The 15,740-nt window shown below is 48.9% G+C and overlaps 1 protein-coding gene across 9 annotated transcripts in view; it reads right to left on the reverse strand.

Moving 5' to 3' along the window:
- GRAMD1B (GRAM domain containing 1B) overlaps window positions 1-15,740 on the reverse strand; it is a 289,702-nt gene that overhangs the window by 14,420 nt on the left and 259,542 nt on the right. For all 9 annotated transcript variants that reach the window (XM_043533870.1, XM_043533872.1, XM_037882223.2 and 6 more), the window contains 6 exons: window positions 8,830-8,914; window positions 6,151-6,254; window positions 5,884-5,979; window positions 5,174-5,254; window positions 2,383-2,498; window positions 1,652-1,808 (listed from right to left, as the gene is read on the reverse strand). In XM_043533870.1, the coding sequence (XP_043389805.1) occupies window positions 1,652-1,808; window positions 2,383-2,498; window positions 5,174-5,254; window positions 5,884-5,979; window positions 6,151-6,254; window positions 8,830-8,914 (639 nt within the window). The remainder of the gene's footprint in view (window positions 1-1,651; window positions 1,809-2,382; window positions 2,499-5,173; window positions 5,255-5,883; window positions 5,980-6,150; window positions 6,255-8,829; window positions 8,915-15,740) is intronic.

The raw sequence follows: 15,740 nt of genomic DNA on the forward strand, positions 1-15,740 counted from the left end.
AAATCTCACATTGGTACCTTTGTGTTGTGTGAAATCTGCAGTGAAAGTGTTCTTAAAATGAACAACATGTGCTGGGTCATCATCCGAGACTGCTGTAACATTAAATATATGACAAAATGTGGGTAAAACAGAACAGCGGACATGCAATTCTCCCCCAAGGAGTTCAGTCACAAAATTAATTAACATCATTTTTTTAACGAGTGTCATCAGCATGGAAGCATCCTCTGGAATAGTGGCTGAAGCATGAAGGGGCATACAAATGTTTAGCATATCTGGCACATAAATACCTTGCAATACTGGCTACAAAAGCACCATGCAAATGCCTATTCTCACTTTCTGGTGACAGTGTAAAAAAGAAGAGGGCAGCATTATATCCTGCAAATGTAAACAAATAAATAAAAATCTACATTTGTAAGTTGCACTTTCACAACAAAGATTGCACTATAGTACTTGTATGAGGTGAACTGAAAACACTATTTCTTTTATCATTTTTACCATGCAAATATTTGTAATAAAAAACAATATGCATTTTGATTTCAATGATAACACAGAATACAATATATATGAAAATATAGAGAAACATCCAAAATATTTAATAAATTTCAATTTGTATTCTATTGTTTAACAGTGCAATTAAAACTGTGATTAATCACGATTAATTTTCTTAATTGCAATTAATTTTTTTGAATTAATCACATGAGTTAACTGCAATTAATCAACAGCCCTAATTGATATATTTATTTTTAATACACACAGGGACCAATTTTTCAAGGTCTGAACACTTGCAGCCCCCTTTGACTTCAACAGAAGCTGGGGCTGCTCAACACCTCTGGCAATCAAGCTAATACTTTGTGTGCATGTGTGTGCTGTTATATCATCTATTCCCAAAGACCTTTTTATATTTCAGTTAAGGTTGAGCATATACATGAGAATATATAATAAAAAAAAAAAATCATATCCAAGTTGCAATTATCCCCCAAACAAGCACTATAAACCCGGGAAATTCAGAGTTCAGCTTAAACCCCCAACACAATCCGAACTTGACAAGGTGTGGAAACGTGCAGCCAGGCCACCTCAATCACCTTAACTCTGCCTTGGAGTGACGCCACGAGTGAAAAGAGATTTTAGGGGGGAAAAAACAAACAACCTGAATCTATCTTGAAAAATCAGTTTCCTTTAATCTGGGCCCACAGATGCCAAAATTCTTTCATTGCCACCATATAAGAGGCATGGTTAATGACTTTCATGGCAGGCTGCAGGTCCCCCTTCTTTTTTTTTTTCCTTGTGGAAGGCCGCGACGGCAGATCATAGCAATGCTTTTGGGGGTGGGTTATTTTTGGTTGCATTGGAAGAGGGACTATAGGAGCAGCCTCACAGCACGGTTTATTTAAGAACTGTCAAAAGGAGGAGGATCAGGAACTCCCTGCTTAAAGGGTGTGTGTATAGGTCTAAATAAATAAATAAATAAATAAATAAATAAATGAGACAACAGCATCCCCAAGAGATTACACATAACTTCTGCAGATTGCTAAATTATCGACCTGAATCTCTCCTCTAAGTCATAGCCTGTCTTTCCATCAGCCTATTTGTATGCTCCTGGCCTCTGGTCTGCAATCAGATTTGGGACAGGGTAGGGGAAGAAGACACATACCGAAGTTGGCGCTTCACTGCTCCCCGTGGATGTCAACGTGCTGGCGGTGATGGACTTCTTGGGCAGCAGAGGACTAGCTTCAGGTTTGGCCTCCATGCTGCTCTTGGAGGAGCTGTCATTCACTTCGTTTTCTTCTACAGGGATCTCCTCGCAGTAGCTGTAAATCCAGACAGAACACACCAGTCTTTAACTCTGTATTTTCCTAGCTCTGGCCGGGACTGGAGATGGGAAACATTGGAATAAGGATGTTCTCATGGTCTTTCCAGCCTGAGCGGAAGCAGAAATGACTGGGAATCTTGTGGGAACAGCCTTTTCCCAACATGGTTCCAGCCCCCAACATTTCAGGTGCTTATACAAATTATCAAGAGGTTTTGGTATCTTCTGTCAGGATAATGCATTGGCTTGTGTGAAACACTACGTGTTCGCTGCAGTGGCTGGCTCCAGTCAGTGTAACAGCCTGCTCCTTGCTAACAGAGCCACTACTCCTTTAACTCAAATAGCAGGGCACTGTTCTTTCAGTGCTGAAGATCCATTGACAGGTAAAAGGGTATGGTGCATGATAAGCATCTGAAGCATTATGTGCTTAGTCCAGATCTCCAGCCTGATCCCACAATTCCTTGCATACTGAGTTCAGTGGTAGTTGGAGGCCTGCAAGGGATGGGGGTCCTAATTTCCTGAAGGCATCACCAGCATTCACAATCCTTCATCACGAGCTAGTTTCACTTACTCACCCCATCGTGTTGAAATCATCATCAGGAGGCACGTAGTCTTCATCATCGCTGGTCAGCCCCAGTTCGTTCCCGTAACATTGGTGGACGAAGTGCCAGAGCTCCTTTGGACACAGGGGCTACGGGGGGAGGGGGAAAGGATAACACCATACACCTTCCATCTAAGAATCCCAGACACTAACTAATTCATCTCACTTAGCACTTACACAGCACTTCACACCTTCAGTGTGCCACCCTAACAATGACTGACTCATCCTCGTAACACCCACGCTTGACTCACCCAAGGTGTCCCAGCTGTGAATAGAACCAAGGATATCTGATAGTTATTCCTCTTCTCCAACCATGAGGTAACACTCCGGCCCAGTGAATGCCAGAGCCCAGGAAAAGCCTGGCATAAACTTGCTGGCATACAGGTCAGGCCTATGGGGGTCTCAGCCCGAGGGGAACTCGTGGAAGTTTCTGTCCATGACCTAAGGCAGGGAACTGTTGCTGGGTGTTCTAGTTTCCTGCAATGCTGCTCACCTCATTTTCTTTCTCTTTCTTTACCAATTTAAAGCCATTTCTTTCATTTTCACAGGAGGGCTAATTTCCTGCCTGGGGAGCTGAAGTGAGAGCTCAGTAATGTAGCTCGCCGTGGCATAGCATCTTCTCTCCCAGGGCCACAAGCTCGTGACAGTCTCTTCCTGGCAATGAACCCCAGTGATGCTGTGAGCATACATACTGCCACATACAGAAACTGCCCCAGATTACAGACCACCCTGGTATAGTAGTCACACTATTACCATGCAAGCTTTTGCTGTCAGCTCAAGTTCTGGCCTAGATAGCTCTTGGTCACCTCCTTGATTTCCTATACAACAACCTCCTGGCTCGTCAGATGCCTGGGAAAGAGTAGAGGAAGCACCAGGACGAGGATAGCCCTGGAGCAGCTTGGAGAGGGAGACCTGCCAACAAATCTCCCTGCATATCCCCATACTGCTGTATAAATATCATCAACCATGGTAGTTCTTCTCCTTTAGGAAGTTCTTCTCTCCTTCATGTGTGTTTTTACCCTCCCACTGACACGATACAAAGGACCTCTGGCTTTTTTGACAAGTTTGTTTCTTTTTCTTTTCTTTTTTTTAATGGAGGCTGCCCACATTTTGCTGCTACAGAGAAAGCCATTAAACAAAACAAAACAAAAAAACCTGAAGTGGCTTTGAGGAGACAGAGATATTTTCCCCTGGGGCTTTAAATTGAGAAGACTAGCGTTACTGTGAAGAGATGGACTCGTGGCATTACTGTGAAAAGATCATACACGCCACTAGTTAGAAAGAGAAACAAAATTACAGGGAAGGTCAATCTTCAAAGCCTAGCCCTTTGGGGATCGAGATCAGCTGATCAGAACGTGACTACATCTTCCAACTACGCAGAGAAGAGACAGCAGAACTTGTGATGTAGAGGTTCTGGGGGATAATAAAGGGATGGTTTGTTTCCAACAGGAAATAAAATGACAGGCAAGAAGGATTTCTCACTAATTAAAAAAAAAAAAATCCCGTGAACCTTTCTGGAGTTGGTTGGTTTGAATTTTTCCCAGTTGTTGCTGTCTCTGACAAGGAAGGAAAATCTTAATCAAGGTTACAATGATTTAACCATGTCACAGTAATCATCAAAATGATGGCAAGGCTCAAATGGGAAACAGATTTACCAGGAGGCAATCTAGTTCCATTTCATCCTCTGCCCATCTGCAGTCTATTCAATTCATATACTTTATCAAGGGCACCTGGCTGGGTTTCTTTCTTTTTTCTCCCTCCCTGCTACCAGCCTTGGGCCCTGAATTTGGGGAAAGAGCTTAAAGTATTTCCTGTCTTCACCGCTCCAAATCTCAGTTCCTGTTTGTTTCAAGCCTTGAACTAAGGACACAGACTTTCGATATGAATTTAAATAAGGCTGTTTCAATCACTATGTTACACTGGTGATACATTAAGGTATCACAGAGAGAAGTTTATCCTGCTACATGCTAACACTGCCTTGTCCTGAAATCAAGGCCTGCTTTAGCTAACATTTCTAGCGTGTTGTGAGCTCACACTCCTATGGCATTGCTGAGCACACCTCCACGTGCTGATAGTCCTATCTGTTCCATCCTGGACTCTCACTCCTGCAATGAGGATGGACATACCGGTACAGGATGGAATCTGCAAGTCAAACCAGATACATTCGGGACTCCAGCTGCTGCAGAATAGGTGGGATATACTGGCACTTTTTGGAACCATACTCTTTCAGTGTTACCCTGTGCGTCTTGCATCTTCTCTACTGCTCCCACACACTCTGGGATGTCATAGACTCATGCTCTGTCTCTGTCCCATCCTTGCCTCTCCCTCCTGCACTGTGTGCCTGTTATGCCCTTTGCCTGTGTGGTCAGAGATTTCTGCTACACGCAGGAACTACTTTTCTCTGGGCCAGTTAATTTTAAATGAGGGCCTTACGAAAACTATTGCTGGGCCACACACGTATTCATACGCCAGCAGTGGTAAAAGAGGTGGGACACATTTTCAACAGAGGAGCTTTAATTTGTGTGCCGATATGCCTATGCATAAAAGTAATTCTGTGAGTAACCGGGGTAATTGCACTTGCACAATTACCTGATTTGCTTGCACAGATGTGCATTTACTGTACCTACAGGTTCATGTATATGGATTAGTCACAAGCATTGTGGATTCCTGCATGGGTCTGAGCTGGGGCAGCACATTCTGCGAGCAGACTGCCCCAGCCAGGCAGCAGGGAGCTCTGCTACATGCACACAGGAAAGTCTCCGTACCTTTTCGAGGAGAGCATTCTGCCAGAGTCTGAACATCATCATGTACGTCCTGTCTCGGGCACCGAAAGAAGTGAAAAAGTGCTGAAAGGGCAGAAATAGAGAGAAAAAGTGAGTGCCAGCAAAAAACAGAGGAACCCGATTTCAGCCTTCGTGAGCAGAACACATGGAGAATTAATGAGCTTATTGAAAGCAGAACTGTTCAACTACTGAGCAAAGGGGGGGATCTGAGCGTCACTTACTCAAGGGATCATGTCTGAGGACATGATAAGTAGCCATTAACTCAATAACCTACACTGTGAGTCAAAAATTCATGTGCAGGGGTTTGTAAGGTAAATAGCATTATCCCCATTTTAGAGATGGGAAGTCTGAGGCTCAGAGAGGGGAAATGATTTGCCCAAGTGTTAGGGATTAGTGATTTCCCAGTCCCTTTCCCTAATGCCATCCTTGCATAACCCTTTCCCCACACAACAATCCATTCGCTGTCCCTAGATCAGCCAGCCTTATCTCAGGGTCTGGATGCTGTCCTACATTACCCTCATGTCCCCAAAGCAACACTTAGCAGTATGCAGTGTGTATACTGCATCTCTGCGTCTACCCAATGCCAACATCAGCGCTGACCCCACGTTAGGTATTTATACCACCCCGGCACCAGACTAGCTTAGCACTCACCTTGTGCAGATTGGCCAGAAGTGGAGGGTTCTGGGACATACCTTTTCAGTGTCAGTGCAAACTTGGATGGCGTTAGGAATGAGCCGTGCAGTTTTTTCCTTGGTCATGGAGCAGATATCCTTCAAACGGACTGTCAGCTATGGTCAGGGCCATGGCACAAGAGAAAAGGGATGCGAGAAAGAGAAAGGGGATAAAGAGGTGAGTTAACGAAGAAGTCACGGCATGCCCAGAATGCTTTCGAGATGGGCAAGAAAATCCTGACAGCCCTGGAAATCACAACCCTGATGGAGAAGTAAGAGGGTCTTTACCAGTGTTTCCCAGCGGAAGATGTTGCTGTAGAAGCAGATCCAGTTTTCGGAGAGGTAGAGTCGGCCCTGCAGGAGAATGTCTCTTTGAAGCGCACATGAGTAATCTGTGGATAGGCACCAGAAGATAAGCAGGAAGCAGGAGCACTGGCATATTGCTTGAGCTGGCAGGCCAGACAGAACCACAACTATGCCAAAACAAGTCAAAGAGCTGAGCCAGGAAAAATGGCTGTATTTTCCTTTCCACTGTTCGGTGTCATTAGACATAGCTCTACCCGCCTGAACCATCCCCAACAGCTCTTCTCCCTCCTCAGCATTTGCACCTTCCAGATAGTAACGGGTGGTTCTCAGATCATCACTCACGCACAGTACAAGTGAATGGATGCAGTGCGACGGGTAGTAGTCAAACCACTTGCAGCACGGTGCCTTAACTGGGAGTGGGAGAAACGGGCAACACCGTGTGAAGGGGGAGCGCAGAGCAGGTGTGAAGAAGGGGTTACAGGGAGAAGGTGGAGCAGTGTGACTGCTAAGATGGGTAACCCAAAATAAACAAGAAAAAGGCCCAGGTGACAACTCTGGACCTCCCTCATGACACACATATGGGGAACGTGCAGCTGGATGGGAACTTGGCACAGCTGGGCCTCTTCGGTGGCTTAAACTTTACCCACCTGTGCTGAGGCCTTTGCTTTAACCCTCCTTTCCCCCACCCCTCCCCACACTACTCCTTGCCTGCTTATACTCAGCCCTTTCTTCTCCCCTTCCCTCAGATACTCTCCCCTCCATCAGACAAGGATCGTTGTGGTAGGTAACATGAGTTAACAGCTGCAAACCAGCTCTCAGGCTAACCCCTCACCTGACTCACCAAGTGGGAAGGGGACTTTTCTCCAGGCTCTCGAAGCCATTAGGAGCCAGATCCTCAGGCAGAGCCAATCAGTGTTGCTTTAGTGACGCCAACAGCAAAAGGGCCATTTGCACCAGCTGAGGATCAGGCCCTACACATACGGGAGGCAGGCAACGGGCTTGTTCACTACACTTATGGCTGCATGCAGAGTACAGACACTGCACATTCCACTAGTGTAGGTGTGAACAGCTGTGTGGAGGGTAACGCACTGTTTAGGGGCAGTACAGGGGAGTCAGCTTCACCTGTGCCAGAGCCTTTCACTGCTGGGTGGAGCTCCGCACGGCAGCGTGGACGCAGCCGGCCTTTCACTCACTGCGGCGTGGAGCTCCGCACGGCAGCGTGGACGCAGCCGGCCTTTCACTGCTGGGTGGAGCGCCACAAAGCAGCGCGGGATGCAGCCGACCTTTCACTCACTGCGGCGTGGAGCTCCGCACGGCAGCGTGGACGCAGCCGGCCTTTCACTCACTGCGGCGTGGAGCTCCGCACGGCAGCGTGGACGCAGCCGGCCTTTCACTCACTGCGGCGTGGCGCTCCGCACGGCAGCGTGGACGCAGCCGGCTTTTCACTCACTGCGGCGTGGCGCTCCGCACGGCAGCGTGGACGCAGCCGGCCTTTCGCTCACTGCGGCGTGGCGCTCCGCACGGCAGCGTGGACGCAGCCGGCCTTTCGCTCACTGCGGCGTGGCGCTCCGCACGGCAGCGTGGACGCAGCCGGCCTTTCGCTCACTGCGGCGTGGAGCTCCGCACGGCAGCGTGGACGCAGCCGGCCTTTCGCTCACTGCGGCGTGGAGCTCCGCACGGCAGCGTGGACGCAGCCGGCCTTTCGCTCACTGCGGCGTGGAGCTCCGCACGGCAGCGTGGACGCAGCCGGCCTTTCGCTCACTGCGGCGTGGAGCTCCGCACGGCAGCGTGGACGCAGCCGGCCTTTCGCTCACTGCGGCGTGGAGCTCCGCACGGCAGCGTGGACGCAGCCGGCCTTTCGCTCACTGCGGCGTGGAGCTCCGCACGGCAGCGTGGACGCAGCCGGCCTTTCGCTCACTGCGGCGTGGAGCTCCGCACGGCAGCGTGGACGCAGCCGGCCTTTCGCTCACTGCGGCGTGGAGCTCCGCACGGCAGCGTGGACGCAGCCGGCCTTTCGCTCACTGCGGCGTGGAGCTCCGCACGGCAGCGTGGACGCAGCCGGCCTTTCGCTCACTGCGGCGTGGAGCTCCGCACGGCAGCGTGGACGCAGCCGGCCTTTCGCTCACTGCGGCGTGGAGCTCCGCACGGCAGCGTGGACGCAGCCGGCCTTTCGCTCACTGCGGCGTGGAGCTCCGCACGGCAGCGTGGACGCAGCCGGCCTTTCGCTCACTGCGGCGTGGAGCTCCGCACGGCAGCGTGGACGCAGCCGGCCTTTCGCTCACTGCGGCGTGGAGCTCCGCACGGCAGCGTGGACGCAGCCGGCCTTTCGCTCACTGCGGCGTGGAGCTCCGCACGGCAGCGTGGACGCAGCCGGCCTTTCGCTGCGGCGTGGAGCTCCGCACGGCAGCGTGGACGCAGCCGGCCTTTCACTGCGGCATGGAGCTCCGCACGGCAGCGTGGACGCAGCCGGCCTTTCACTCACTGCGGCGTGGAGCTAACCACACCCTACACGCCACTGCAAGTGTAGACAAGGTATCAGGGTGACCTCTTTCCAGAGGAAACAGACTCATGCACCTGTCCCTGAGCTTCCTCCTGAAACGTCCGCCCACAGCCTAGCAGGGCACAGTGCAGAAGGGCAGGGAGGAGCCCAGCCAGCCTTACCTACTATGAGGCGCTCAGTGTCAGGAAGCTGTTTGAAGAGTTTCCTAAAGTCTTCGTTACGCTGTTTATACGTCGGACTCAACACCTGCAAATAACAGAGTGACCATTAGAGAGGGACTGGGAGTGGCGGGGAGAGAAAGACAAGGACATCAGGGCATGGGGTGCAAGGAGGAGATTCAATGAGTTTATAAAAGCAGGAGATGTTATCCCAGTGACACATCGAGGGGAAGATTGGGGGCTTAGTTTAGTAAGTGTGCAGAAGGCAGGAATAAAGGAGGAAGAGACCCTGACTTGTCAGAGAAGTAGGAGCAGCAAGCAGAAGGGCTATGCCACGGTCTGCTCGGCGGCAGTGTGGAATAGCACAGCAATGACAGCTACAGGGAAGCTCTCATGGACTGCAGACTTTCCCAGCACCAGGTGCTAGAGGAGCTCTGGAGGTGGTGCACCCCACCAGTTATTCCAGAAGACAGCAATGCAGGGAGTGGTATAGGAACCCTAGCGTCAGGTGCTGCAGAGAATGAGGTAGAAACACTGGCACTGGGAGCTCATGGATGCTGAAGTCTGGAGCTCTCCCTGCCAACTGGTGTGGTGCCAGCACTCCCGTGGGAGAAAGGAGAGGCTGCATGTGGGGACTTTACGCTGGCCCAAATGAAGACAATCAATACAAGTTTTGCCACTGGCTGCAGAGAGACCATGAGCTGGCTCATCTCCTGTGTTTACTAAATTTTAGTATGAATCCATCTCGGGAGCGGTAATCTTGGCCAAATGCAGCCTCCTTGGCCAATGCTGACTTCTGAGAATGGCTGAACCTTCCCCGCCGGCAGAGCCTTCTGAGAGCTATGAATGGAAGCAGGCAGAAATGCCAATGTAGCACATCTCTCCTCTAATCCAGAATGCTCCCTTCTCCTGGAGTACAGCCCCGTCTGTCTAATCCCTTCCCACCCCTATTCTTGCAGGGCAACACGTTCCCTGAGTCAGAAAGACAGGTGAATGAGGGCAGAACACAGGGAATTCAGAAGCCGCCTTCTGCTAGAGGAAGGGGAGGGAGAGGGCACCAGGGAGATTACTTGCCATGTGTAATACAAAAGTCTTAGCACAGGAAGAAGTGAAGAAAAAAAATCATGCAAAAATCAGCCCCTCTCGTTCCCCTGAGAACTGTCTCACTAGTTCTGCATCTCCTTTGCACCCCCCTTCGAGTTTGATTAATAAGCCATTAATAGCTCTTTGCTTCATCTAGGTCCTTCAGAGACAGTCTGTGGACCCAAAGATAGGTACTTCATTACCATGTCACAGTCTTGCACTGGACACAGAAATTTGCAGGTGTGTGAATTGGGAATTTACTCACCAATATGCCAATCTGAGCATCCAAATGTGGGCTCAGGGCTAGAGGTGGGCCCAGCGGAGGAGTTCCAGCCTGGACCCAAATTTCTCCAAAGCTCATGGTGGGGTGAGCTAGGAGAAGGGGTGCAATCAGAACTGAGGTTTTGGTTCAGCCATTAGAGAGACTGAGTTGAGCAGTAAACTTTGGATCTGGATCAGAACCTTCCCCTGCAGTCGGGGACATTCCGATCCCCAGTTTGGGCTTGGGGTTCTCCATGAGGGCTTCCATATTTAAAAACTGGACTCTCCAGAGTCTTCTGTTTGGCAGTGGGATCTAAGTGGCAAAGAGAGGAGGCACCAGAACTTCTGTGACACTGATAAATGAAGACACTCACGGCTGGAATTTCTTCTGATCCTGGGCTGTCATATTCTTGGGGTGAGCTGTTCAGCCCCCCCAGGTACCACAGCAACTCCTCGTTCTCTTGACCCAGCATGGGGCCCCAGAGCGCGCCACACTCCAGCAAGCAATCCATGACACCCCCTCGATACCTTCGACCTCTCCGCCACCCTCCCCTTCTCCGGCTCACACTGCCCCTTGCGCTGGTTCAGATTCAAAGCCAATGAATGAAGACACAGCAGCAGCCTGCTTCTCTCCTCCTCACATTCAGCTCTTCTGCCCTAGCAGTCTCTGCAGCTCCAGAGAAGAATCACTCTCCAAGAGACTTTGAAAAAGTGGCTCATAAGGGGAACTCACTGGTCAGCACTATTCACGCTCTTGTGGCTTTTCTCTCACTGGTCACCACTCGGGAGTATCCTTTAAAGGAGCACTGCAAAAGTGCCTTCAGCTGGAAGAGTCCAAGCGGGGCTGCAAGGGGGCAGCAGTGCCTTACAGACACGGCTGCTCAGGACAAGCAGTCACTTACATAGTCCAGCTCTCCAGGACCCCACAGTGTTAGCAGTAAATCACAGATCTAGCCTCAATTTCCGAGGCTGCTCAGGACACCAGTACGCAGCTCACCAACACAGCCTGCTGATCAGAGAAGCAGTAACATATTTCTCCAGCGCCTGCCTCAGGCTCTCCTCTCCCATCTCCTTTCTGCTCTGAAAGGCAGCTTTGGTCTTTGTTAATTTTTCTCATGGACAGCGCGGGTGGGGAGATACTGAAATGATTTGCACATGCTTTAAGTTACTGGATCTGGGTAACTCTGTCGGCCAATGCCCTGCAGTAACCCAGGCTCAGCCCTGCCTCCAACAGATGTTTCCTGTAATGGAAAGTTGTTGGACAGACCTTGCGTTGAGGGGGAGGGGAAGGGAGGAGAGCACAGCTATGATGAAATCAGCAACATGAGGGGAGACTGGACTGGTCTGAAGCTCTATAACCCCAAGATGCCTTTGAAAAACTGGAGTTCCTCCTTTTATTCAGGTTTCAGAGTAGCAGCCGTGTTAGTCTGTATTCGCAAAAAGAAAAGGAGTACTTGTGGCACCTTAGAGACTCATGAAGTGAGCTGCAGCTCACGAAAGCTTATGCTCAAATATATTTGTTAGTCTCTGAGGTGCCACAAGTACTCCTTTTCTTTTATTCAGTAACCAGGTCCACGTTTGCAAGGTAGGGTGAGGATTGCCTTCAAGCTTCTGCAGCTGGACTCTCTGAGAGTTTCAGGGGAGATTGGTTTAAACTTCTTCTGCAATCAACAGTGGCTGCCCCCCTCACTACCCCATCCCCCTTAAAGTGCAGAAATGCTCAAAGGAGGAAATGCACAGGAAGACTTTGGTAATATGGCACAGCTCCTGTTCAGAATGCAGGGTCGCTGATGATGATGATGATTCTGTGGGAGCTTGTCCAGAGTGTATCCAGTAAAAGACTCAAAGAACTGGGCACAAGTACATCTACAAAACCTCAGCTCTGGCAAAGCCAGAGGAACCAGAATAGGGCTTAATCCCAGGCACAGGGACTGTGACTCACTGATGCGAACGAGAGATTCCTGGGGAAGCAGGCAAGCAGCTTGCGTTTGGTTCAGTAATCTCTCTCACCCCAGACACTCAAAAGTGGAATGGCTGAAGCTAGACTGGACACAGATGTGTGTCTCTCAGCATAGCCAGGAGCGAAGCAATATACCCCATCTGCCAACAACAGTGGAGGGTGACTTCTACAAACCAACACTACTATATTCAACAGTGACAGCTTGCTCTGTGATGGGGGTCTAGTGCTGCAGACAACAGCAACGTAAGGGCTTTGGTCACTGTCATGAATGGAACTGGTTGAGAAACTACTTCCAAAATCACCTGCAGGGGCAACTGATGTTTCTCTTCTCTTTGCACATCCACCTACCTCCTCTGCAAAGAAGCACATACTGATAGCAAGAGCCAGGCGGAGTTGATGATGGTAAACATTAACTCTACCACAAACACAGGGAGCTGGGACAGAATGACACCATGGGGGGGGGGGGGGGCAAGGACAGATAAGATGTTGGGGTAAAGGGTGGATTTCACATGGAGAAATATCCTTGGCCATGGCTGTTCAAACACAGACACAAATCCTCTGGCAGGAAACCCGAAGCAATCGATGTGGGAGGGAGAGGACAGGGAGGCTTGGCAAAGAATGGTATGGGACTGTACAACACAGAAAACTAAAGGAGAGCGGGAGAGACATTGAGAGGGAGCGGAGAAGAATCCTCTGCTCAGAGCTGCACCAAGGATGGACTTGGTCCTCGATGTTTCACGAAGGATGTACACAGGTTTTGGGGTTGAAATGGATACCTATGACAAAAGCAGGCCAAATTCTTTGCTGGCACAAGAGGGCAAAACTGTTGTTGCCCCCATTAATACTAGCAAGGAACTTGGCCAAATACTCTCCAAAATTTGTTCCAATGTCTTTGATTTGCCGGTGTTCGCAGCCTCTTTTCGGCTTTCCCCGTATAGTCTAACCGAAGGAGTCTCCTGCCAGGAGTGTACAGCCGTTTTTAAAGAGAATGGCAGGAATGCTGAGCAATTTTCAAGTAATTATTGGGGAATTTTGGTGGCAAGTAAATTTTGAATTCCCAATCACTAGATTAGGAAATGCCTGATTTCTAGGCCAGATTAACAAAAGGAGTGCTTTGCTGGTGTGGCAATACCAGTATATTACACCAGCAAAGCGATCCTAGTGTGGACACAGTTTATATGGGCAAAACGGCTTTTGCCAGTACAGTTTATTTCTACCCTCCCTCCCCCTCCCGAGCAAAACAAACTACGAGCAAAAGCATAGTTTTGCTGGTATAATTGTGTCTACATTAGGGGCTTTGGCCTGCACAGCTACACTGGTCAGAGATCACACTTCTTCACACCCAAGTAACATAGGTGTGCCAGCAAACACTTGTAGAGTAGACCTGGCCTTTGTGCTAAGATCCTCCAATCAGAGAACAGAACATATCACAATGACATACATGCCCAATCAAAACTAATCGATGCAGGTCAAAGTTTGAATACTGAAAACTTGTAACGAATTGCTGATGAACTAAATAGAGACCAAGAATTATTTGCAGAAATTACCCAGTGAATCATTTAAAACAATGGGTTTCAGAGTAGCAGCCGTGTTAGTCTGTATCTGCAAAAAGAACAGGAGTACTTGTGGCATCTTAGAGACTAACAAATTTATTTGAGCATAAGCTTTCGAGCTACAGCTCACTTCATCGGATGCATTCAGTGGAAAATACAGTGGGGAGACTTTATATACACAGAGAACATGAAACAATGGGTGTTACCATACACACTGTAACGAGAGTGATCAGGTAAGGTGAGCTATTACCAGCAGGAGAGAAAGGTGAGCTGATAATAGTTCACCTTACCTGATCACTCTCATTACAGTGTGTATGGTAACACCCATTGTTTCATGTTCTCTGTGTATATAAAATCTCCCCACTGTATTTTCCACTGCATGCATCCGATGAAGTGAGCTGTAGCTCCCGAAAGCTTATGCTCAAATAAATTGGTTAGTCTCTAAGGTGCCACAAGTACTCTTGTTCTTTGTTTAAAACAATGGCAACATTTGAGAAAAATCTCAAGTTGGCTGCAGACAATTCACAAGCAAAAGAGAACTGGTGTTTATCAAACAAACTGCTTACTCATCTGTACTACTGGGGCCTTGTGCAGTGCGTCCCTCCATACTGTGTCATTGTCTGATTCTGAGTCAGTAGCTCAGGCTGACACGCAATGGTGAAGCAGTTTCAGACATCACTTTCCTTTCTCCCAAAGGTATACACAGCTTATCTCCTTCAGTTTTCTTTTTGGTTGGTTTGTTTTTTTTTGGGGGGGTGTGTGTGTGTGTGTGTGTGTGAAGACCTTTTACTCTGAGAGCTTGAATCTCTCTCTCTTGTATAGTAAAAAAAAGGGGAGGGGTGTCTCTGTTTCAATCTCTCCTCCATTTAACTTCTTTCACTACCATTCTTTTTCATCTTTCCAGTGGACCTTATGCCTCTCCTACTTTTTACTCTCAGTTTGAGTACACCATGGCTCTGATTCTCCTCTATCTTACATCTTGTGCCATCATTCACTCCTGTGCAAAGGCAGTGTAAAAAACGACCATTCTGTTTGCGTGGGGGGGGGGAGGGGGTCCGCCTATTTTGCTTAGGTGCAAACAGCAATGCATTGTATTGACAGATCAGGCCCTGATGTTGGAGCTGACACGAGTTTGCTTGTGTTATTGCATATAGTACTGCCGTGAGGCATATGTCACACCAAAGCTACTGTAGATGAAACTACAGCACTTGACTGCATGCTGTATTTTAATCAGTCCTTCCCAGCAAGCAGTATACTGCCTTTGTTAGAGAGTTTGGTCTTCCATCTTGAATGTATTTGTAATTTGAACAGGGTCTGGATGAGGATTTTGTAGAGACCGAGAGAAAAGTACGTGCTTATCACAATCCCATCTCTGGTCTTCCGGTGTTTTGTGATGACAGGGTAGCACATGCTGCTTTGAGTGAGATGGTACTAGAAGCTGAATGTTCAATTGTGTGTGTGGATCAACAGAGGTAATAGCCCTAACTCTCCTCTGGAGCCATTGTTGGGAAAGTTCCTTTGTGTGTGCGCGCAGCGTTTGTGTGGACAACTGTAAACAATGCAGAGTTTCTGGTGGCGCTTCATCCCACTCATTATAGTCTGTGGTTAGAGCTGTGCCCCAGACTTTGCTCTCAAAGAGAAATGGATTGAATCATGCTGCTGTGCTGTCAGAGCCTTTCAGCAGGTGTCTTACAGGAAGTTTAAATAATTCTAGAGGCATTTCAATGATGTAGGCAGAAAGCAGTGAATTCTTGTAAATGATTTTTGTAACCAGGGTGGAACTCCCTGATGCCCTTATCATGAAGCCAATGTGCATAGCGGGTTTAGAGTGAGCTATAAGGAAAAGAAGAGGTGGAGGAACTGAGGTAGAGAAACAGAGAAGGAGAATATTCAATGCAAACACACACCAGGAGAGAGAGAAAGCAAGCTGCAGGGGGTGAACTCTACAGGGAGATATGAGAGTGGGGGTAGGGCTGGCCCAGGGAGCTGATTAGTCGATAGAAAGCCCCTTGGATGCACCTGGGTCTTGCAGGTCCCTGGAGCCAGCTCTGTTTGCT

Source organism: Chelonia mydas, chromosome 22 (assembly GCF_015237465.2).
Source record: "Chelonia mydas isolate rCheMyd1 chromosome 22, rCheMyd1.pri.v2, whole genome shotgun sequence".
Lineage (NCBI taxonomy): Eukaryota > Metazoa > Chordata > Testudines > Cheloniidae > Chelonia > Chelonia mydas.